Source organism: Dermacentor albipictus, chromosome 1 (assembly GCF_038994185.2).
Source record: "Dermacentor albipictus isolate Rhodes 1998 colony chromosome 1, USDA_Dalb.pri_finalv2, whole genome shotgun sequence".
Taxonomy (NCBI): domain Eukaryota; kingdom Metazoa; phylum Arthropoda; class Arachnida; order Ixodida; family Ixodidae; genus Dermacentor; species Dermacentor albipictus.
Genome location: NC_091821.1, coordinates 397,187,476 through 397,213,568, shown reverse-complemented (window position 1 = coordinate 397,213,568; position 26,093 = coordinate 397,187,476). Strand labels below are relative to the sequence as shown.

Sequence of the window (26,093 nt, the reverse complement as noted above, 5' to 3'; positions counted from 1 at the left end):
GGATGCGTCTTGCAAACTCCCGGGCTGAATTTGTAGGTTGCAATAAGTGCCACTAGGTAATCAGTTAAAATTTTAACTAGTGCATATTTTGTTAATTAGTCAATTATGCATTCCAATTTTTTCTGCAAGTAATGTCTGCCTCTTCGAGTAGACCAGCTCACGAACTAGAATGGTGCTATCTACCACAGCCAAATATATTTTTTAATTAGAAAGTGTTCGCTGATACACCCGGTATGCGGGGCACAGTCCGAACTACCTGCGTGGATTAATGTATTTGATGTGATGATTGACATGAAAATAAAATTTGAATAATTAGTTTCCGCCTCAAAGCGGTCGTCACCCTAATTTTTACGACATGGTAAAACTATTTAACCATTTGGCGGCCCGATGACTAAATCAACGGGCTCCATTACTCGAAGACAGAGGTTCGATCCCACCGTCAGTCACGTATTTCTTTTATGCGAAGCATATTACTAGAGCTCAACCCAGCTCCTCAGGCGCGGCGGTGTCGCCTTCAATACCACGTGACACCGTGACGTCACGACAGAGGAGAAACGGGGCTCCAACTCGCGCCGTCGCTCGCGGCGCCGCCTTCAAGGCTGACCACGTGACACCGTGACGTCACGACAGAGGAGAAACGGGGCTCCAACTCGCGCCGTCGCTCGCGGCGTCGCGGCGGTATATAAGCAGCTGCGCTTGCCTCTGCTAGACAGACACTCACGAGGTGAGGTGCCTCCTGGAGACAGAGATGCTCGTTGGAATGAGAAGCGAAGGTTGCGGCGTGCTACAGAGACTGTTTCTAGGAGGCTTTGCTACGGCGCAGCGACTACGCGCCCCGCATCGGACGCGGTGAGCGTCGAGCAACGCAGCGTTCGGCGCGACAACGAAATGTGCGCCTGAGCAAGCGCCACACGTCTGAGCCGACGCCGACGACACCGGCTTTTCTGCGACACGAGCTCCTTAACGCTGTCGCGTTAAAATAAAGGCTAGTATGCTTCGCATCCTGGGCTTAACCTTAGCTAAGCCACAGCCATTTTTCTTAACTAGACCCAAAACAAGGCGAGAGAGGAACCCACCCACTTATCGAAAATTACCTGAAATGAGGGAAGCAATGCTTCGCATAAAAGGAAATATAAGCCATGCCCCTATCCCCCCCCCAAAAAAAAACAAGAAAAGCGCAGTAGAACAGCGCAAAAATCAGTCATGTTGAACACCTTTGATCACCCTTGCGTTTACTCTATCTCAGTAATCCGCTGTGGTTGCTCGGTGGCTATGGTGTTGGGCTGCTGAGCACGAGGTCGCGGGATCGAATCCGGGCCACGGAGCCGCATTTCCGTGGGGGCGAAATGCGAAAATGCGCGTGTACTTAGATTTAGGTGCACGTTAAAGAGCCCCACCCCAGGTGGTCGGCATTTCCGGAGTCCTCCACTACGGCGTGCCTCATAATCAGAAAGTGGTTTTGGCACGAAGAACTCCGTAGTTAAATTTTTACTCATCTCAGTCGTGTTATTTTGCAGTTACAACAGCCGATGGCCTGGCACCCGTGCGAAGTCGAGGAAACATGCACCACCTTGGAAATTCTTTGGAGTTCCATATGAAAATATTTACTTCTTCATCACCCATGTGTCTGGGGCCGAATTCACAAAACTTCCCGTCCGTAAGTGCTTTTTTTTTTGGCCATTGGCCGACGCCTGCTCTTACGAACAATTCTAACGTGCTGTTATATTTCCGTAAATACGCGTCCCGGTCTGGAGATTAAACCGGGGAGTCTCCTTCCCACTTTCTTTCGCCGTCGTTGTCAGGTAAAGCATTATCCGGTCGCACCAAGCAGCATCGAAAAGGACGTCAGGTGTATATACGACTTTTCTCGTGAGTAGATGGATTACGACATCCGCTCAGCCGACCGCGTGGAGCACCGAAACAGAGCAGAAAGTGGAACAGCATTTTCCCGGTCCCTCTGCCGGAGCGAGATGCGCGAGTACGTGTAGAGTGCCCACATTTTTCATCGCATAAATGGCATCTTTGGTCACACACACACGCAAAAATATACAACATAAAGAATGTCGCAACTGAGTCGAGGTTGTCTGACGTCGTTTGAGTCTTGCCCGTAGCGTGGGAATTGTTTTGCAGAATTTGCGGACGGCTTCGAGCCTTTTTCTAACGCTTCATCTCTGACGTGCCTTCTGAAAGCTTTGTCGAGCCGGTTCGGATTCGGTTCTCAGATAGCGGGAAAAAATAACGGTTCAGTTCCAGTCCGGTTCGGGTTCGACACCCTGCGTCGCGGTATACATTCATCTCTGTCAGCGAATACAATAAGTGGGGTTTGCAGAATGTTTGCACTCGAGCGATCAACTCTCCCTCACACACATGGGCCCACACACACACACACACACACACACACACACACACACACACACACACACACACACACACACACACACACACACACACACACACACACACACACGCGTGCACGCACCCGCGCAAGCACACAAATACACAAACTCGCAGCGCATGCGCATGCCCACACATGCATAAGCAAATAAACACATGCCCACAGCGTATTTTGAGGGGTCGCTTCATTTTTCAAGTGCTTCCAGCGTGTTCTCTCGGGCGTTCCTCTATTCGGATGACATATCGTCCAGCTGAAAGGAGGACACGGACGGGGCACGTAAACGGACTGCACAAATTGGGTGCGCGCCTAAATGTGGGTATCTGCGATACCCACATTTAGGCGCCGGGAATGCGCTCCTCAGCACCGTGAAAAGAGACGCTATAGCCATCTTGCGCTACATTCACTGACGAATGCAAGCGTACGAAGCTAAATAACTTCCGGGTAGAAAACGTTTTTCGTATACGCGACGCCTCAAGAGGCTCCACTCCAATGCCGGCTAAAAAGTATGGAAGCGAAATGAAAATAAGATATGTGGGATTTACAAAGAGCACATGCCCTTACAGCGACTTCGTTCCAGTTTTCTTCTGACGACAAATCCGTGGGGAATGCACGAGCCATTACATTGCGAAAGCAAGCCTCCGGCGAGCGACAGGATGTGTCGTGCGCGTGTCATCTCGATACTGTTAAGAGAGAAGCGAAAAAAAAAACAAAGAGAAAGAAAAACGGGACCTCCGTGTTACGAGCACGACTGTATGGTAAGAGCCGCGCAAGGAGCCCGGAGGAGGATCGACGAGCCCCTGTTTTTGGCAAGGTGCAGTTTCAGCACTTCCGCCTCGGGTTACGAGAACCATGTCCCGATGAATGCCATTTCCTTTCTCCGGCGGATTATTTGAGGAATCAGCGCGATCGGAAAAGGAAAAGACGGTAGAACGCACAGGAGGAGAGGGAACACAAGGCGCACGCATGTATACTGACGCCCGCACGATATATGCGCACATCGACCGCGCAGCACAAAGTGGCTCTCGCCCGCTGTTGGTATACAAATATAGTCTCTCGCAAACACGAAGGCTCTCGCCGACGCAGTAAGTAGGTCCTTGCAAAAAGAAAGCCAGAAAGGAAGAAAGAAAAAGAAAGGAGGAAGGAAAGGAAGAAAGAGAGATGAACAAGAATGAAATCTTGCATTCAGTGGTTTCACGGTGACACACACTCGGGCAGCCTCGCGGTCATCTCGCAGACCTCTGTGTGCGGCAAACACCCCGAGAGGCTTCGGGAGAGCGCGAGAAAGACGGGAATCTGCCCTTATGCAGAGTCGAAGAATGTGTGCCCTGAACTGCAGGGCACGTATATTTGGCGTGCCTACGCGTCCAGCGCAATGCAAGGCACGTCTGACTTTCATTTTTTTTTTTCACGCACTGGCTTGATCGCGATGTTTTAAATTTGCATTGCGTGATACGGTGTGTTTTGTCTATGTTGCGTGTCTTTGGCGTTCACTGTTCGCTTCATCTCATTTTCTCATCGTTCCCATCTGAAGTAGCATATGCTATATAGACCATGCCCCCGACCAAGCCTCTCCAGGATTCAATGGAGAGTCTTTCTTTATCTATCTAGCTATCCAGCCGCCATCTCCGACTTTCTGGAGGTGAGTATAGGTGATGGTAGTGTCAATGATTGTCAAGTGACTATCGGAGCCAACGAAACTCACTGATGCAAGCGAGTCTCTTAGACACCAGCTAGTCTATAGCATGTACGCTTCCAAAAAATATTAAAGTAATAATTATTTTGGGACCAATCCCAGTACCATCTACGTGATAGCCACGCAACTTGTGCGAAATATAAAAAATATGCGAATGCCACGTATAGCTGGACAGAACTAAGGTAATGTTGCTTGCCGTCGCTTGGGGCAAGTCAGAATATTTTTGTATGTGACCTACATAATATTATCAAATTATGCAATATCTTTATTAAACATTACATTCCGAGCAACAGTGTCAATTAGATAATTGTTGATCGTGCTGAAAAATTCCGGAACCGTCTTTCTGTTACTCAATACGGGCTACATAAAACTTCCTTCCAAGCCTGAAAGAAGAATGCGAAAGCCCGCGACACTTTTTCCTTGCGATAGCAATTCTATGGACACTCCAGGCGCAGTTTTGCCGTCGGCGTCGCCGTGATGTTCCATATAAAGTCCAAGAGCGATAACATCATCCCCGTGCGCCGTATGCTGTATGTGCGAATGAAATCGTGCTAGGTTGAGCCGACGATGACGGCTGAATCTCGCGCGCACATGGGAAGAAAGCGGGGAGGAAGCGTGCCGTCTTCTGTCGCGCGCAAGGCATCGGGGAGAGCGGAGGGAGGGGCTGGCGTTCTACTCCGGCGGCTGCTGCGTAGGGCGCAGCCGCGCGGGCCCTATTCTGAGAGCGCTCTGCGATGAGAACAGGGGACTAGGCGTCTAGGCGCACCGAGAGCCGATAGCTTCGTGTGCGCTGTGTTCTCGCCGCTCAGTTCGCATTGAAGCGAGAGGCAGCACGAAGGTTAATTCAATCGCTCCTGCTGCCGCGCTTAATCACTCCAGCTTTTTGACAGCGAGATTACGCGGTCATCGAGTGAGATGTGTTCGTGTTTTCTTGTCCGTGCGTGAGGCCAAGCTTGTTAATTCAGTTAGTAAGCGAATGTTTACAAGTTTATACGGCCAATAAAACTACTATCCTTACTTTGTATGGCTGTATACTAATTTGCTATCGCAATCGATGCTTCGCCTTTCGGGCGAAACTGCGACTTTTGTGTATCGCGGGCGTTTTTTTTTATTTTTTTCAGGCTTGCAGAAACCTGCGGCCCAAGCAGGTACACAACTTGGGTTACTGGATCGGCTTATGGACGAACGGACGGACGGACGGACGGATGGATGGACGGACGGACGGACGGATGGATGGATGGATGGATGGATGGATGGATGGATGGATGGATGGATGGAGGCGGGCGGGCGGGCTCAAAACTGCTGAAGAATGCTATTCGCATTAAAAGGAGCTGGTGACAAGGATAGCGGCACCACTCCAGCTTCTATTGAAATGCACGCGAACCGAACAGCAGCTTGGCTGCAAGACAGAGCGAACGGGGCCCGGCGCGCGTATACGCACCCGAGTACTGCAGGCTGTTTCCCGTTCCCGGGGCCGCGGAGGCGTAGGACGACGAGGCGCCTCCGACGGCCGACGAGGAGGCCTTGTGGTGCCGGTGCAGCCGGTGTCCCAGCTTGCGGAACGTGGTGGACACGGCGCACGCGATGCGCTTGGTGGCCGCGCCCGCTCGGCGCCGCGGGGACGTGGGCTGCTGCTGCCGGCGCTGCTGCTGCTGCTGCTGGGCGATGTCGGGCGGCGACGACGCCGGGCGCTGGCCCTCCGACGACGAGGCGCGGGCGGGCGACATGTTGCCGCTGTCGCCACCGAAGCCATCCTCGTCGCCGGAGCCTGCGAGGAGCGGGGAGAGGGGGAAACGGGTGAGAAGCACGCTCGAGAATCTCGCCGCTTAAATAACGAACATTAGCAAAGAAACACGTACGCTGATGTCAAAACAAGAAAAAGTGATCGCGAGAAGGTGGATACCTGGAAGTAATTGAACGGTGCAAACACCGCAGCCTCGGGCCTCAATGCTGAGGCTGAGGTTTCCCTGGTTCGGCCGCTATAGAACACTGGTTCCTGCACTTGTGTCAAGCGTATCGAAAACAATGCAATGCGCGTCTCGCAATAGCGCATCAGCGCCACGCACGAGTTACAGAAAAAAGAAGTTGCTGATTACAAGTACAATTACTTTTTTAATATGGTTGACTGCAGTTACTAATTACCGCGCCACAATAGCAAATAGAGCAATTACTAAAAAGTAATCGATTGCTTTAACATTACTTTCCTCGCCGTCTTTATGAACATTGCACAACTGCAGTCAGTACAGCGAGCTGCTCTCGCTCTTTCGAGGTCTCATCGGCAGACCACCGCACGTTGTATTTTTCTATTCTTTAAAAATTGCTTTCCAAGATTTTCTTCCGCAATCTTCTCTCGTTTTCCTGTGAAGACACCTGCAGCGACAACGCAAACTTGCTCGATGCGCGCGCTGTAGAGAAGGGCTGTGCTTTAACGTACGAACACCTTGCTCACAAGATTGTGCATGGTTACGCAATGCCGCGGTGCTCGGGTTACGATGAATGAACGTGCCAAAAACCACGACACGATTATGAGGCACGCCATATAGTGGGAGACTCCGGGCTAATTTTCACCACCTGGGATTCTTTAACGCACGCCCAAAGCACAGTATGAGGGCGTTTAGCTCTTTTAATTTTTTTTACTTTGTTTGCATTTCGCCCGAATGAGAACTCGACCGCCGCGACCGGGATCTTCTCCCGCGCTCTCATGCTTAGCATGCGCAACACCAAAGTCACCACCCCACCACGTCCGGTTCGACTTCAGCCGAAGCTTGCGGCAAGGCTGTTCACATTTTTCTTCTTCTTTTCTTTTTCAGCGTTACCGATGAAGAATGTAAGCATGCTCAATCACAAATGCATCGCCGCTACAGAGTGAGTGGACGCCAATCTGTCAAGTCTGTCGCTTACGATTTCCGTGTAAAATAAACATGCTGTCTGAGGACTAACGGACAATTGTTTTCCTTACGTAGCTTTCTTTTTTCTTGTAACTCAGCCTGTACAAGTGGCCTACCTCAGCTAGAACGGTGCGGTGAAATAGTGAAGAGCGAAGCGAATAAGGTTGGACTATAATCGTTGGTTATCAAAACAAAAGAAGAGGGAGGGGGTCAAAGGATAATTGGCGTTTCGAATAAAGAGCCCGCATTATGTATTCTCCATTAACTTTTATCCCCAATTCTTCCCAATCCAGGTCTCTGAATGCCTCCTCTAAACACGCTGTGAATAGCATTGGAGAGATCGTATCTCCCTGCCTGACGCCTTTCTTTATTGGGATTTTGTTGCATTCTTTATGGAGGACTATGGTGGCTGAGGAGCCGCTATAGATATCTTTCAGTACTTTTACATACGGCTCATCTACACCCTGGTTCCGTAATGCCTCCATGACTGCTGAGGTTTTGACAGAATCAAACGCTTTCTCGTAATCAATGAAAGCTATATTTAAGGGTTGGTTATATTCCGCACATTTCTCTATCACCTGATTGATAGTGTGAATATGATCTATTGTTGAGTAGCCTTTACGGAATCCTGCTTGGTCCTTTGTTTGACAGAAGTCTAAGGTGTTCCTGATTCTATTTGCGATTACCTTAGTAAATAGTTTGTAGGCAACGGACAGTAAGCTGATCGGTCTATAATTTTTCAAGTCCTTGGCGTCCCCTTTCTTATGGATTAGGATTATGTTAGCGCTTTTCCAAGATTCCGGTACGCTCGAGGTTATGAGGCATTGCGCATACATGTTGGCCAGTTTCTCTAGAACAATCTGCCCACCATCCTTCAACAAATCAGCTGTCACCTGATCCCCCCCTAGCGGCCTTCCCCCTTTGCATAGTTCCCAAGGCTTCCTTTACTTCTTCCGGCGTTAGCTTTGGGATTTCGCATTCCTCTAGGCTATTTTCTCTTCCATTATCGTCGTGGGTGCAGCTGGTACTGCATAAATCTATATAGAACTCCTAAGCCACTTGAACGATCTCATCCATATTAGTAATGATATTGCCGGCTTTGTCTCTTAACGCATACATCTGGTTCTTGCCAATTCCTAGTTTCTTCTTCACTGTTTTTAGGCGTATTTAGGAGTATAAGTATAGAGCACAGCTAAGGGACATGCAGTGAGCGGTGCAACGAGATGGGCACGACGCTAACAGGCTGGAAGACGGCGCCGTGTATCACAGCCGAACTGTCGTATATGAGATGTTCCGCTTGAGATTAAAAGAAAGACGCGGAATCGGGCGGGTGATTTAACGCGCACAGTAGGTAACCGGTGGCGTGTTAGAATAACGGAATAAGTGTCAAGAAAATTGGAAAGGAAGCGCAGTCGAAGGTACAGCACAGTATATTGGGGGGCGCGATGCGAATATGCGGAACTTGCTGCAGGCATACGATAGAGGCATAGTCCTTATTCAGAACTGATTATTATTATTATTATTATTATTATTATTATTATTATTATTATTATTATTATTATTATTATTATTATTATTATTATTATTATTATTATTATTACCTAGCGCATACGAGAGATCATATATTTGCAGCATTTATTGTAGGAATCACCGAAAACCCAAGGATTGAATCACGTCTTGGAAACAACTTAAGGTAGACGTGCGGCAGGAGCAGTTGCCGACACTTTTCACTCTTCAGGGCCCCTGTTCTCACGCTGCAACTGTACGCGACCTCATGATGCCACTCCTGACGAGTTTGATGCAGTGCCTTTCCACACACAACGAAAGAAGCTTTGTATTGTACTGTCATTGGATCGGTAGCCTGGTCAACAAGAAAAAATCCACGAACCAACCAAGTTCATAGAGTTCATCTCAAAGCCAGACTGATAGCTGGTAAACCTAACTGGTGTACACTGAATTTCTTTTCACGTCGACTACTCGCTGTTCGGCCCACTTCTGTCAATACCGTCGTTATGGTGGCTAGGTGAGTAGGTGTGCCGACCGACCCGTCTGGAGCGTAGTTCGCCATTTCTCCGCGTCATGACGCCAAAATGGCGCTACGCTCAGTCATGGCTCAGTAGAACGGTGATGAGCGGCGCTTGTCTTCTGGTACTTGTAGCAGACGGCACCCTATACAAACGGAGCTCGTCAGCGCGTATATGTATTACTTCACGCTTACTGGATCCAGTAGTGGAAAGTTCTACGGCTCCCGCGACTTCTGCTTGTGCGGCGTTAGACTAATATAAGATGCGATAAAATTCGGTTGGAGACGTGCGAGTATCTATGCAAGGAACCGACGGTCGAGCTATAACTATGCAGGAAAGATAACTTGGCTTGTTGCTGAAATAGACAAAATCTTACGAGTAACGGCGCCAAAGGCAGGAAGGATTTTTCACGAAGCTTTAGGAGAGGCGAAGGCCATCGACATAATTATTTGGGTGCAGTAAATTCAGCTCCGAGCGCAACATCCTAGCTCCGAACTGTTCTTACCCGACTTGATGGCTCGGTGGTTATCATTCTGCTGCCTAGCTATAAGATGAGGTCGTGGGTTTGATTACCTAGCTGCCATGGCGCCCGCGTTCCGTTGGGATTCAAATACAAAGCGGTCGGGTACGTATGTTTAAGTGCACGTTAAAAAATCTCAGGTGGTCAAAAAGTATTCGGGGCTGCCCCACTGAGGCCTCTCCCGTAGCTCGCGTGCTGATTGCTTCGGGACGTTGAACCTCATAATTTAATTAATTCAAACAATACTTGCCTGCACCAAGTCTACGCAAAAAGAAAACTACGTGCCAGTTAGCAGCAGGTCGGTGTGGAGCTTCAAAATAACTCCGCACTTGTTCAGAACGACTAGAACTGCAGTGTCAAGCGAAGAAATAATTGTAGCCTTTCGTGTTTTCTGAAAACAGCCGAATTTCTCCCATCCAGCTTTGCTTAACTGCACTGCTCAGAAACGTATTTGAAGCATACGTAATCAACGAAAGCGATATCTTCAAACACGCCTCTCGTCTACTTTGCGTACGGACGACGATGCGCGCGGAATCATCGCTGTGCCGACAGCAACGTCATATTTTTTTTTTTTTTTTTTGCGTCATGATGCGGAGAAGTGGGGAACTACGCTCGATCGGCATACCTACTCCTCTAGCCACCATAACATCGTCTTTATCGGTAAAAACTACCGTAGCCGTATTTCTCTCTTGGATCGCTTGGAACCCAACGGTGCACTGCTATAGCTGATCGCGCAATCAGCCTAAAGCCGCAAGAGCACCACTACGGACACTGCCACAACGTAAGCCTTCAATACGCACTTAGCCTTCAACTCCTTCCCAGCGCTTATACTTGAAGCGAAAAAATTCGAGAAAGAATAACGCGGATGCTTAGTCCTTTTAGTGAAAAGTTCAACCTTAAGGGTACGAAACAAACGATTATGCAGCCGTCCGATTTCTAGAGAACCTGCACCTCGGATGAATCTTGAGAAAACACCTGGCCAGAAACTCCGTCTTACTTCTTGTTCAACTTCCTTGATCGCTAACTTCCGTCCGCGACATCAGTAAACAGACCATCGAATCCTTGTTTCTTTTTTTTTTCTTGCACGTATCAAGCCTTTTAAGCCCTTAATACGTCGTTTGAGAATCCTAGAAGCAATCAAGAACTTTGTCGTCCCCTTCCAACACTTGACCGGCGTACAATCTTTTCTTTTTTCCTTCCTTTTCTTTCTTTTTATTTCTTTCCTAAGCTCTCGGCGTCAGCAGGATACGAGTGCCGGAAGCAATTTACGACGGAAGGACCTTTCTTCCGCAATCGTGAAAACTACAAAAAAAAGGAAGAATAGAAACAATAGAATAGGTTGATAAGACGTTGCGGGGCGCAGAAGGAATGTCGAGCACTGAGAGAATTATACTGTCTTCTCCTCTAAGGCCATGATAACGACTACTAATGCCCTTAGTTCATGGTTAAGCTAAGCGAGATGTTACATTTATCTCTATCTCTCTTTCTCTCTCTCTCTCTCTCTCTCTCTCTCTCTCTCTCTCTCTATTAGGCATTCCGAATTCGGAATGGAACTCGCTGTGGCAATTCAATTAAAGAAAAGTAAATAGGCAGCACTTCTTGACAATACTATCACAAGTGCTCAGTATACCATCCCCAATTCCGTTACAGGCATCGCATTGTTCCTCAAACAGAAGCCAGTGTCGCAAATCCAATCGTAAAACTCACTTACTTTTTGCTCTCTTACTATGCTCCATGATCACTAAGTGCATCGACAAACATCGTTTCAGCGAGGAGACCGAAAAACAAGCAGAAAGCTCTCAGACGTCAGTCGTGACTCTTTAATGAGTTGTTCCTCAAGAAAAATGAAGCGTTCCTCGGCAGCAATAGACAAGCATCGCGCAGTTCGTGCTTTCTACGTGTTCGCTTTCAGCTTTACCTCTTGTTTCCTTGGTTCCCGGCTTTTCCTACTCAAATCAAACAAACGCGACTCCAGGTTTTCTTAAAAGATTAAGCGCTCCCACGCAGAATAAATTGCAAGCACCGAAAACGAGAGATCGCGGAGGAACCGAGCACCTCGGGGGACAACGAGAAAGTCGTTAGAAAGTCATAGGATATCTCTCACGATGAACAAAATAGAGAGAGGAAGGGGATGGGGGAGGGCGAATAAAACGTTACGAGGACCTCAGAAGCAGCTAGAGCTCTGAAGAAACACTGCGCTGCTGGATACGGGTCAGGCAATGTCACTGGAGACCGTGAGGCTATAATGGAACGTGGCCGCTCCTACGCACTGCCAGGCTCATCATTTTCGAAATGACCGCGCGCCGCAGGATTCGACAATGCGGTACGCGATAGTAGAAGCTTGCAGTCGTTTGAATGATGAATAGTGTGCGTGCGTGCGTGCGTGCGTGCGTGCGTGCGTGCGTGTGTGTGTGTGTGTGTGTGTGTGTGTGTGTGTGTGTGTGTGTGTGTGTGTGTGTGTGTGTGTGTGTGTGTGTGTGTGTGTGTGTGTGTGTGTGTGTGTTACAGTTGCGACTCGTCGTCTTCAGGGTTGTCCGTCCTTTCTTATATAGATTATCTTATTTTACAAGCCTTCTTATTTTTTTTAAACCTTCTTTCCACTAATTGTATTTTTTTTTCTTTAAGAGAAGACGTTCAATAGCGTTCAGTGACCGACAAAGGCCATATACCATATTATGGAGAAATATACAGAACTTTAATACTGTGCATCGTACATAGACAGATTAGTCTGTCAATCGCTTCTTTATTAATCACTGAAAACATAGCCAAATCGAAGTGTTTTTAATGCGTATAGCATTATTTGCTTACTAAAGTCGTTTGTAACCCATCCATCCATGCGCAAAAATGTTTATATATATATATATATATATATATATATATATATATATATATATATATATATATATATATATATATATATATATATATATATATATATTACCTGTTGATGCTATTTCTAAAGCGACATATTTACACAACTTACAGGTAACCGCACCTTATTACCTAAAACAATGGTAACATCAGTGCGAGTTCGGATGTGTTATTTATCGTCGGCCTATAGATCATTTTATTAGGAGTGAAACTTACAGCATCCGCGCGTGGATAACTATACGGCGCCAGATGCCTCGTTGTACAAGGTGACGCCTCGCACTAAAGTGAAATGTATATTGCCACTGTAAATGTTAATAGCACAGCTGTATACCTACCGACCCAAAGAAAACAACCATGACATCCAAGTCCACTCGGCTGTTTCCGTTATATAAAGGTAAGGAGCGCCGGTCTCTTTTAAAATGTGAACACCGTGCACCTTTAAAGAATATACCTTTATGGTGGTGGCAGTGGCATTGCCGTAGCTACAGGCGGTGTTGCTATAACCTGTAAAGTCAGTGCCAGGAATTGCTACCGCGTCTGAACGCCCTGTCCAGAGCACAAAGCACGCTGCCACTAATATATTATTTCACGATCGCTTAAAAACGTGAAAAGCCGCGGAACCCGACTTCGCGCTATATACGTACACGGTCCTCCCGGGAAAACTAGATCTTGCGCACACGAGCGTGGGAATCCTCTTCATTCCAATTTGTCGAAATAATATCTTCCTCTCTATACCGAAGCACTGGCAGCAGTAAACATATAGCGCTGGGCGCATCGCCCACTTCATTGCAGTCTGCGCAGAGGGTATAATTAGCGCGTCCGATGTTGAAACGCCACCTCGTTTAAAGCATAAAGAAGTATGAGGTATGCACGCTTCAATGCAGCTCCCGCCCCGAAGCGCCATCATTGAACTCAATTGTCAGGGGAGCCGAAATGTCTTTTCTTTTTCGTATTCTTTCAATTCTCAATGCCCTTCCTTTTCTTTTTCTACCTTCTACCTTGAACTCAATAGTTTCAGCATTTGACTTCGAAACCTAACGTGAACGACCACCTGGATAACTTGAAACCGGCACTATCCACGGCTTGATACTTAATTTCTCTGTAATAAAGTAGAAACGTGGGCAGGTTGGTGTTGCATAAAGGTTGAAAATTAAACTCATATTTGCTAGAATACTTCGGAACAGCGCGAAAAGACGGGACATGATTACACAACACAATGTCCTGACGTCAAACTTGCGTAACCACCGACGCAAGCATCGGGCGGTGATATAGGGTTGTTTGAACAGCCCAATCAAACGCTTTGCTCATTTATAAAAAAATTATTTTTGTTTGCTTAGAAAGCGAATAGCATTGCCTATAGCTACTTTAATCTGACTGACAAAGGGCGACGAGCACGCAGAAGTGGAGAGGGCACTCCGTAGGGCCGAGCCAGCTCAGGGAAAATAGATAACCGGATGAGGAGGGCATTACAGGCGTCTACAATTGGTCCGCTTCCTCTTGCTTAGCTTGCGGTGGCTGGTTGAAAATTGCTGCAGCGTGCAACGGAAGATTAAACATGCCGCTGAACCGAATCATCGAGCGGAGAATAGCAGAGCGATGTCGTATACGTGTAGCAATGGCTCGACAACGTTATACTGCGACGCAAAAATGTTTATTATACACAACTAAATACATAATGCCCCCTGGCAGCTGCGACTAGCCTGCGCCAGAGCAATCGCCTGGCCGCCACCTCCTAAGCCACAAAGAATTCCACAAAGGATTCAGTTTTTTTCGCCATATAAATGCATGTTTATTGCATACACGTGATTTTGACGTGGTACGTTCGCACGGTTTTGTGACACCGCGTGACACACATGCGAAGCGGGCACCGCCCGAAAACTTTTGACCAATAGGAGAGGACTAATTGCAAAGAAGCGTCGTTTCAGAAATCATTTTGTTCGTTTGTTTGCTTTAACCGTAATTAGTGTGTACACATCACATAAGACGTGTTTCCGCGGTTTTCTTGATGTCGCGAGAGAACAGACAGGCGAAGTGGGGGTGCCCCGATAAATTTTTTTACCATTCGTGGAGGGCTAATTGCAGAAATGCAATAGCAACAGTCTGGAATAGCTTTACTCTGTAGTGCCGGTGATCTTCGGAGAAAAAAAAAAAAACACTTCGATGAACGTAAGTGTGTGCCCTTCTTTTCATTGTGCTTCGTCCAAGCACTGGTCTTCCGAAATCTGGGCTTTACTTTTTCTTCTTTTTTTTTTTCGCTGTCGAAAGGGCGTGAACAGGAAGAGCGTCAACCTACTGAGACACGCTTTCGTACAGTAGCGCAAAAGAAAGAGCGTGAGAGCGAAAGCGACATTCTGCGCATGCGCCCCTTTCCTCCATCGCCGCCTATTCACAGCGCCCTCTTGTCGGGTCATTGCGAATGGATGATTCCTGGCGGGGCAGCACGAAGTCACGTAGTGCAGTACAACGTCGCGAATGGGTTGCATCGCGAGGCGTCGCGCTCGCTGCAAGCTTCTGAGGCGCGATGCTCACTTCACCGTGGTTTAAAGAGAGCCGCGGTCGAAAGCAGAACAGAGAACGAGGAGGAAGAAGGGGCACACCCGAAACAACATTTTAAATAAATAATATACGACAGTCCCGATACGGCCACACCGCCGCAGTCGCTCGCTCGAGACGGTAGGGCTAGAGAGAGAGATAGAGAGAGAGAGAAAGAACAACTTTGAAATATACCCCAGCCCGAGTTTACTAAGCCTAGCCGTCAGACAGGCCTAGACCGAGCGCGGGCTGCTTCGCTGCCTGGCGCACCCGCGCGCGCCATTGAAATACGGGCTCATATTTCTCCTCCTCCATGGGCAAGCGACGCGAGCACTGCGGACGCAGCAGCGCCTGCATAACGTAAAGCCCATGCTCTAGAGAGCACGAGGCGAGCTGTTCCATGCAAATCCCCCCTCGCAGTATACGCTATATTCTGGGGAAAAGAGAGAGAGAGAGAGAGGGAGAGAGAGCACTTTAAACGGCGTGTGTTGGCGAAAGCAGCCACGCCGCGAAGCAGCCAGCCAATACTGCCGAAGTAAGCGGAAAGTGCGCCATGGGTTTTGCGAAAAGGGTCGAAAGCGAGAATATTGGGAGCGAAAACTGCAACGACGCCGTACCAGATTAAGTGCTGGGCGCCTTCACGGCGCACCTGCATGTACAGCGGTGGTGAAAGGGTGTGCTTTAGGCTGCCTATGATGAGAGTCGGCGGTCCCGTATAACAATTCGGATATATAACTTGCTACACTGCTACAGATCGGTCATACGGACATCAGAAAGAGACGGTCTGCAGCATCCCGCGTGCTGAATAATATTTGAAAGAAAAGGAGAGACAAAAGGAAAAAGCAAGGAAGTTAACCAGTTTACACCTTGTTTCCCATCCTACACTGAGAGAGAGGGGTAAGGAAAAAATAGGGAGAAGAAAAGGGATAACAAGTGCGCATGCGCATTCAGGGCCCAGTCATCTTTAAGAGCTGCATCAGGGATTTGGTGCGGATGACGGTCGAGTCCGTGGTCCCAATCTCTTCCGCGAAGTTGTCCAGTCGGCTCAATCGTAGCGCGCAATAGCCTCTGTGTCACCATCCAACGAAGGGCAATGAGCACGAGGATATGAACTGGAGTGAGTGAGTGAGTGAATAAACTTTTATTTGGTCCAGCAAAGCGCGATAAAACGCGCACCTGGCTAATCCCACGACGGGACTGACAGATCTAGTCTGCCGGCCCGATCGCGGGCGCGCTGGACGGCCAGGATGCCTCGTTGCAATTTCAAATGTTGCACGAGGTAGTGCCAATCACGACGGCGCGAAAAGAGCGGGGATTTGTAACACGGAGATGTAGTAAACGTTATGCAGGATGCATCAATCGCAACTTGTATGGCGGTGCGAATGTTTGTAATCATGCGAATGAAGTAAACTATGTTTCCCTCCATTAATGTTATAGTCACCAGCCGTTTCTGTCACTGACTTAAATTATTTAGAAAAATAAGGGCACGCGTTGCGAAACACCTGATGTAAGCGTTTCTACGTTCCTTCTTAAAGTCCTGAAATAGAGGAAATGCTACGCAGCAAAGCTATCGTGCTGTGCGCCGGAATATATATATATATACATATACATATATATATATATATATATATATATATATATATATATATATATATATATATATATATATATATATGTATATATATATATATATATATATATATATATATATATATATATATATATATATATATATATATAACAGTTTTTCTGGGTGGGGAAGGGTGCTTATAAGAAAAGACTACGCCCCGATCCCCTCCTTGACTGGCCATGCAAGTCGTTAGGAAGTGTTTTTCGGTGTCCTTTATTTCTTCTTTATTCAATACCTTTAATCCGGCCAATAAAATGAGAACAACACGAACAACACCAGTTCGCTCCGCTAGCCATACCTATCATTGTTATTTCTTATTTGTTTATTTATTTTTTGAAGCCGCTTAACAACTTGATCAGTGATGCATCGGTCACTTCATGTCGAGTTTTGGAAATTTGTTTTGTTACCTATGTTTAAAATTTAAGTGTAAAAAAAATTCCTGACAGCTGTACGGTAGAGCAGCAACACACAATCGGTTCTACCCGCGTGGAACCCTCTTTCATTCTCATAACCGCGAGGACACTTGGGTGGGTCAACCCGTGCTATGATTTGTCTGATGGAGCTGCTAACAACCTCGAAAACGGTGTCTGGGCCGCTAGATTGTAGCAATGCCTTATGCCTTATTCTATGCTATTCGCGTTCATCGCGTTGCCTGATCGCGTTGATGATGTGGGCAGACCGTCGCTCTGACCAGTGGCCAAGCGTGAAAAGCCTGAAAAAACCATAGAATCGGAAAAGGCATCGCTACAAAACACCGGCTCTGTTGCGGAAACGGCAGGTCGCAAAGCTCGTTGCTGCGCAATAATGACTCGTTTGGGCACTAATTGCAACTCTCGGCAAGTGGGCGTGAAAGACACGGGTGAAATAAAAGATCCCGTTGTAATTACCATGCAATCGAAGAAACAGGAACGAAGAAGAAAATTGGTTATCGCGCTACCATCACGACATCATCGGAACGTCCCAGTTCATATATCTCTAAACGATAACGGATATGCCGTTTTGCGATATAGTCACTCCCCTTTGTAAAAAAGAAAAGAAAGAAAAAAAACATCGGGTATCCTCTGTGCATCGCAAAGTCATTTGACACAACGGCGATGGATGACCGGGAGGCCCACGTCTCCTGCTGTATGCCTGCCTTCATGTCACCGCTGGCACGGTCTCAAATGGCCGCTCTCTTAAGTCGCATCCTCCAACCACGTGCAACAGCTGCACGATTATGATCGTGATGACGATGCTCGAAGTATTGCTACTATGAGTATTGGTGCCAGTCAGGTATATCTAGCATCCATTAAAAAAATTACCATGGTGATCTGTTTCTTCAATTATCTCTAACGGGCGGTCGTGTGAATCACAGCCTACCAAGTGAAACCTAATAAAAGAAAATGAGAGAAAGATACCGCCATTTGCCGAGAAAGGCATGAAAAACGAAAACTTCCATCTTCTTTCTTTCTTCTCCTATTTTTTTTTAATATGCGATAACGCTTCTACTTTCTTCGTGTGTCTGCATTTCGCCAAACGATGATGATGCAACATTTTTACTAGCCCAAGGGCCAGGTGTGACCGACAAGCGCAGCACAATGTTTCAATAACTGTGAGATGATGTTACGAAACAGGACATGCATAACACGGATGAATGTGGGCCTAAAATTATCGGCAGTAAAGATACCTAAAAAGTGCATTCAATAAAAAGGTAAGCGTGTAATCGCTGAGCGGCAAATGTTGGACACTGACAGTGATTAACGACCAAGATAATAAAACTGCACAAATATTTCTGAAAAAGCTTCACAGCCTCCGAGTGAAACAGCCTCCCTTTAATGAAAAGCAAATGGTGCGGCAAAAGCCGTCAGGCTACCGTTGCAGCGTCAGTCTTCATGGAAAGTTTTCGCTACAAATACCTTGGACAAATAACATTAACATATCCACTTCTGTTTAAAAGTTTGACTGGTTTAAATAGAAAGGCGATTCACTGCTGAAAAAGAAGGAATTCTAGATGAAGAGACTCTCGATATGCCGAGACAGAGAGTACTTCTTTCTCGCTGCTTCCATATCGGAGCCCTGAATAGAAGTACGAGGTACTGCGAGGCTATCATCGGCACTGCTACAAGTCGGATGTTCAATTCCATTCAGCACGTAGTGGAGAATACCTGTCTAATGTTATCTATTCTTAATTTACAGGGAAGTACTTTCATGTGTCTTCCTTTTCTCTCGGATAGCCAGTTGCCCAAAATTTGGTTTGCTGATGCGTACTTCACTACACAATTCAGTGTCCCCACAACTTTTGCCAATACTTGCTCAAGTTTTCGTGCGAGTAAGGTCTAATGTCTGCGGCCGGGATGGGTACACATTCGTGTCTGCATCTGCATGAGCTACCAGACGTGGCCTTTTCGCCAGCAGCTATCATTACAATTTTCCTCTCTCTCTCTCTCTCTCTCTCTCTCTCTCTCTCTCTCTCTCTCTCTCTCTCTCTCTCTCTCTCTCTCTCTCTAAATATATCTATATCTATATATATATATATATATATATATATATATATTTATTTATTTATTTATTTATTTATTTATTTATTTATTTATTCAAATACCTTGCAGGCCCCATGGGGGCATTGTGTAAGGGGGGTTACAGAGTAAGCAGCCTTCTAAAGTGGTATACCAAAGATACACCTCAATACAGGACTCACCAACATTACTATCAAGATTGAAACATGAAACAGAAACAACTGAAGTAATGAAAGGCCGCAAAGGTACACTTAAGGAAATAACTTGAGTAAAACTTAACGTAAGGCATTACTACTAGAAAGTCAGATACACAAAAAATGAACATATCAGGGAGTACAATTCTTGAAGTGATATTCAGGGAAAAAGACGCAAAAAAGCAATAATATATACAGGGCATACAAGTGAACACACGACACAGCATGACATAGCAATTCACAAGAGCGAGATAGCAATGCATCAAAAAAAAAAAAATATATATATATATATATATATATATATATATATATATATATATATATATATATATAGATATATATATATATATATATATATATATATATATATATATATATATATATATATATATATATTTATTTATTTATTTATTTATTTATTCAAATACCTTGCAGGCCCCATGGGGGCATTGTGTAAGGGGGGTTACAGAGTAAGCAGCCTTCTAAAGTGGTATACCAAAGATACACCTCAATACAGGACTCACCAACATTACTATCAAGATTGAAACATGAAACAGAAACAACTGAAGTAATGAAAGGCCGCAAAGGTACACTTAAGGAAATAACTTGAGTAAAACTTAACGTAAGGCATTACTACTAGAAAGTCAGATACACAAAAAATGAACATATCAGGGAGTACAATTCTTGAAGTGATATTCAGGGAAAAAGACGCAAAAAAGCAATAATATATACAGGGCATACAAGTGAACACACGACACAGCATGACATAGCAATTCACAAGAGCGAGATAGCAATGCATCAAAAAAAAAATATATATATATATATATATATATATATATATATATATATATATATATGTATGTACACACACATAGTGACTGCTCTAACCTAACGGCGCTCAGTGTGTCCGTGATTGATTTCGCCACAGGTGTCAGGCACACGAGCTCGCGTCTACGCAAATTGATCTGCGAGGCTCACGTCCCTTAAATGCAATCGCATTAATGTACTCGCCCTAGCTGAGGCGTGTGCGTGTAAAATACTCTTATCTTTGGAGGACTATAAAGTACTGAATCAAATTAGCGTTCCGTTATCCGATTGGATTACGGAGAAATAGGTTGACACCGTCAAAAAAGAAAAAAAGAAAGCTACGAAGAGTTGTTTGGACGTGTTTCATTCAAGCGGCACAAAGTGTTTAGAAATTCGCCCGTCTTTGCCGCGCTCCCATAGCTACCCCGGTCTTCGCGGAAATGTGAAGCTCTTCAATTGTATGTACTCGCGGCTACATAATCATCGTGTTTAAATTGCACCCATCGCCTCGTTGCGAACACAAGTAAGTTTGTCCAACATATCTAGCACGTTTTCTTTCTTTCTTTCTTTCTTTCTTTCTTTCTTTCTTTCTTTCTTTCTTTCTTTCTTTTTTAACTTCTCTGTCGATACATTCATTTCGTGACCGTTACTGTCTCGTCGTTCATTTCCTTGATTAATGACGTTCCCGCCGAGAGGGCTCGAGGCAACCGTTCAGCGGCTCCCGAGAATATTCGTTTTGCCCGAAATTAATATAAAACTGCGCGCACGGAAGGAGAGTTCGAAAGCGCCAATGTGGAAGGTGTATGCACGTAAAGAATTAAGCAAATCGGTTCCAGAAAGGTTGCGCACGCCTTTCCTCGTATTTTAGAGCTCACGAAGCATGAAGCAAAGACTCCAGTTCCTCAGACGTATATTTATTGCGCTTTTGCTCCTTTTACTGCTGCGAATACACCAGAGAGAGCAGGATTAATTAAGATTCATTATTTGCTATTTCTACACATTTTATCACGTGAGCTGTAAATTTATTGGACAGAATGTTCGCACTGCAGCCACCTAGGAACGTTACGTCTTTCTTTCTTTTCTTTTTCAGTTCTCCACTTGCTTTTGACTCTCGTCTTTGCACTAGTTTACTTTTTGGTTTCCACTAACCCAGACGGTTTCCTGCTTTTCATATTCAGTACAGAGAGAGGACGTTAGCGGTCTGTTTCCTTTTATTCTTACTCATTCTTATACTTAGTCTTAACTTACTCGGCGTGCGTCTGATCATGTCGTCGTCATCCCCATCATTACTCCAACGAAGTCCTCCGAATTACGAATACCCATGTCCACTGTGAACCGAACGCAAACAATGCTTGCAGATTTCCTGACCATTCCCTCGCCCCATTCTTCTCCGCCCTCTATGCGCCTCTTATCTCTCGGGACAACTTCGGCTGCACGCGCAGACGAAAGTGATTCAAACAGCGAGCAGACCGCAATGCAAACTCAATGCAAACACAATGCTAGAACTGCTGCGCTGCACCACTCCTTTTGCGTCTCCTCAACGGTTAACACGCACGCAAACTGTTGCACCTGCACTGTGGTATGCATGTACGTGTGCGTGCGTGCGTGTGTGTGTGTTCGTTCTCCTTTGTGGGAAGACAGATCGAACGCAATTAACGTTTGCAGTAAAATCAATTAACTAATTGCACAAGTAATCGATTATCCACGGTCCGTGAAAGCTAATCAGCAATGTGCTGGTTCGCCAAAAGCCAACGAAACAGGAGCCGCAAGGTCTTGTCTGCAGCTCTGGCCGCTAAAATAAAGCAGGCATGCCTTCGTAGTAGAAACTAAAGAGACAAGCACAGCTGAAAGCTAAGGGCAGATGCGATGCTTCCGACGCTGCTGAGGATAAGCGAGAGCTGAACAAACTGTACATCTTTCAGTGGACAAAGAAAAAAGAGAGAAAGAGAGAAAGCGGCTGATGAGACCCGTTCGGCCGAAACGGCGTCTGCTTTGATAAATTATTCCGCCCAACGAGGAAACGTACGCAAAACAGAAAAACTGCGACAACGACAAGGATGAAAGCCGCGGTGGCGAAGAAATAGCAAAGGGCAATCCAGAGGCGATAAGACAAACTGAAGAAACCAAGAGCCCTCTGGGAGACAGGAATAGATTAACGACACAACATGAATGTAGTCTGCAACGAGTCAGTGCAAGACGCTTGAGATCGAAAAGAGTAGAAGCAATCAGGTTAGCAGAAGGAGAAGCGGGGTCAACCTTCTCTCTTCTTCTTCTTTTTCTTTTTTTATTCTTCTTCTTCTTCTTCTTCTTCTTCTTCTTCTTCTTCTTCTTCTTCTTCTTCTTCATGTTTAGTCAGCGAAGCACCTTAGATAATCTGATGAATGCTCAATGCACGACTGTCCGTCTTCCAGCGGAGGCGGACGACAGGATGTGGTAGGCGTCGCGAAAGCAAAGAGCTGCTGAAGCATTGTTGCGCCCGCTGAACAATCTTATACGCGACTGGCGCGGTAACATGAAAAAAAAATGCATCCCACAAAGAAGTCCCGTGCCTGGTGGGGCGAGCGTACACATGTAGCTCCTTCGCGTGGAGATAAATCACTCCAAGCTTATTTAAGCGCGTTCATACGTGCTAAGAGACAAGGGGAGTCTATAGAACGCAACACATAAGGACTCACGTGACAGATTTTTTTCAGCCTTTCGAAGCCTGCACGCCTTGCTTCTCCCTGGCGCAAGGAATATACCATGTTCTCGACTGCCCAAAAGTTCAGACTGGTCTGAACATACCCTCTGCGTGCCCCTGTGTGTGTCCCTCTGCACTTCGTCCCGGCGCGCATTAGCAGGCCAGGGAGAAGTTATGGGGACATAGTTATATGGGGACATAGTTTTGGGGACATAGTTATGGGGACATAGTTATGCTCGACCCGATCACACTCTCTCTCTTCCTCTCTAAACTTCGCTTATAGTGCTCGTTGATATAGCAGCACCAAGAGAAATGTGACGATTTCGTTATATTGAACCCTCAACGATATTCCCGTTCACGATATTCCAGCGGAATTTACCAGCAGCCTACATAGGCCAGAGTTAGGCCCAAGCCTATAGCTCAACCGCGAGCGATACAGAGAAAAAAACGTCCTCACTATGTCATCCGCTGAAGCGAGCGGAATTGCATGCGCTGCATTTAGAGAGCATCACACAAACTGTATTCTTTGTGGACAGGACGGGATGTGACACGAACGGGTAGGATAAGAGAAACAAAATAATCTGTGAGAGAGGCACCCATCCTGTAACTCTAATGGTCCACCGCTTATCTAACCTACGCATTACGTGGCCTGCCCGGCTCCATTTCCATTTCCTTCTCCTAATGTCAACTAGAATATCGGCTATCCCCTTTGCTCTATGATCCACACCGCTACTTTGAGAACGAACGGGTATAGCCCATATTCTAGTAGACATTAAGAGAAAAAAATGCGCAATGAGAAACAAACCGATTTATAATCCAGCAGCTACCACTGCTTCGGACGCTCGCGCAGTCCTCAGCGAGTTGCTCGACCACTCGACAACCGTGATTCGCCCCGCTGTTATTACTAACCAAAACTATTTTATTCGTGGGCGGAAACCTCGTCCAACAAACAAGGTAGTCGCGCAAATGCATCTGCAGGTAACAGTTTGAACGCTTGACAAAGTAAAGTGCACAACCTATTCTGCAGCAGAATGGTCCCCACATTGTTATGACAGTCATATGTATCGTGACTACGCATTGCTGCTAAACCACAGCTTAGAATTACAATCAGAATGCTGCAATAAGGTCACATTCACGAAATATTTTTTAAGATATATACAACTGATCTCCGATTAGCCCGTGCTCAATTAGAGCACGCGCGCACACATCGCGCTGGGTGCTCCGTGCGCCTCAGCGCTAGCAGAAACTCCGGCCATGCCCACTTAAACCACTTCAGTACGTCGCACAGAACCATTTCCCAAGTAGGAGACGCCCCGTCATGCTAAAGAGACCGTCCGAGCGCGAACACAACCACGAGAAACTACCGCGCGCGTGTACCTGACATATCACACGGAGCGCTCGCCACAGACATCATGCCGACTGCCCATAGATGGCACCATTGGCGTCGCAATATGGCGGCTCCCATGAAAAAAGTTACAGAGGCACTTAAGTATCCTCACGCGCACTGAATGCGAAAGCATTCTGACTCTTTTCCGCGCGATACCTGGTCATTTGGTCACTTGGTCATCTGTTCGAATAGGTCAAGGTCAATTTTGAGGGTGTGCTACCCACATTTTGGGAGTGGGCCAGGTCTGTTCTCAACGTGGGGCAACGCAATTTTGGAATTGGCAAAGTCAGTTTTGGGGGTGGGCCAAGTCAATTATGGGAGTGGCCTAGGGTCGGCTTTGAACGTGGGTCAACTCAATTTTCGAATTGGGAAAAGTCAATATTTGGGGGCGGACCACCCAAATTTTCGGGGTGGGCCAAGTCAATTTGGGAGTGGTCGAGGGTATTTTTGAACATGGGTTAACCCAATTTTCGAATTAGGAAAAGTCAACTTACCATCGGATGTAAACGGCGGACGCTCGCCGTATTTTCCGCTTGTGTTCTTTGCTGAGGATCAGTTTTAGCGGCATTCTTAACCTTCCGTAGCGCGCCGCCGCGATTTTCGACCAGCCACGGCAAGCTAAGTAAGGGAAAGCGGACCAATCGCATACGCCGACACCACACTCTTCATCCGGTTATCTATTTTCAGTGCGCTGGCTCGGCCCCATCGAAACCTTCTCCACTTGAGCGTGCTCCTCGCCTCCTGGCTGCCGATTACAAACGAGAAACCGCTCAATGTAGGCAATATTATCCATTTTGAAAGCAAAGTCACCTCCTATAAACTAGGAGAGCGTTTGATTGTACTGTTCGGGCAAAGCTGCGGATCACCGCCCGATGCTTGCCCCAGTACCTTGCACCTCATTGGGTACAAAATAAAACTGCAAGCATGATAAAACGCTTAATGTTTGCGAGGTAGTGCTGCCGTTCGCAATGATATCAGTTAAGGGACTCAAAGAGCCACTATATATACAGTCTCAGGCTTTCGTTTTGCAACGACGGCTCGTTAGCGTTAGCATCAGACGGCACTCGGTGTGCAGCTTTCTTTACTTTTGCGTCCAATAGCACAGTGTTTTTAATACTTTTCGTATTGCATTACAAACAGCTATGCGTACCATGTTATGAATGGCAAGAATCAAAGCGCGCCCAGCCTCTCTATCTCTGGTTTTTCAGTCTCTAAATTAATTCAACAGGGCTCCCAAATGATCACTTCCTTCAGAAGCGCATCCCTGATGACGTCAGCGGTGCCAAGTTCGTGACATGCCACTTTTTTATTTCTTCTTTTCTGTCCCAGGGGTTGTTGCCCAACTCGAAAAAACGAGACAGAAGCAACGCAGCAAGACAGATACTTCTGTGCGATTGGACGCGAAAGAAAAGAAAGCTGCACACCGAGTGCCGGCTCATGTTATCGCTAACGAGCCGTCATTGGAAAACGAAAGCCTCAGAGTGCAGTGGCTCTTTCAGTCCCTTAACTGATATTATTGCGAACGGCGGTCCTGACTCGCTAAATTCAAATGGTTTATAATACTTGCAGTTTTATTTTATATCCAATGACGCGCAAGGAACTGTTCGCGTTTCCTCTGCCATCGCAGTTATGGACCATTTGGCACCGCAGCTGACCTGCCTGCGTCCCCTTCCTGTACTTTCTGTCTAGATTCCGTCCCTATCTGATATATATATATATATATATATATATATATATATATATATATATATATATATATATATATATATATATTATAAAACGCCAACAAGCAATGAGACTAGGGCAACAGAGAAGAAAGTGTACTTATTGAATATAAAAAATGACAAAACATCGCCTCGCACGCGTAATGCGACTACGTTAGATCGTTCCCCACCTGCAGCAAGCTGTTCTTTCATGCATTTTTATTGCCAATAATTTATCATTCCTTTAATTCAATTAATAAGTACAAGTAATTTC

At 46.2% G+C, this 26,093-nt stretch overlaps 1 protein-coding gene across 3 annotated transcripts in view; it reads right to left on the bottom strand.

The window, feature by feature from the left end:
- The window catches only part of LOC139054676 (multiple C2 and transmembrane domain-containing protein 1-like), a 270,471-nt gene that overhangs the window by 113,382 nt on the left and 130,996 nt on the right, over window positions 1-26,093 (bottom strand). For all 3 annotated transcript variants that reach the window (XM_070532088.1, XM_070532089.1, XM_070532087.1), the window contains exon 2: window positions 5,530-5,856. In XM_070532088.1, coding sequence (XP_070388189.1) covers window positions 5,530-5,856 — 327 coding nt within the window. The remainder of the gene's footprint in view (window positions 1-5,529; window positions 5,857-26,093) is intronic.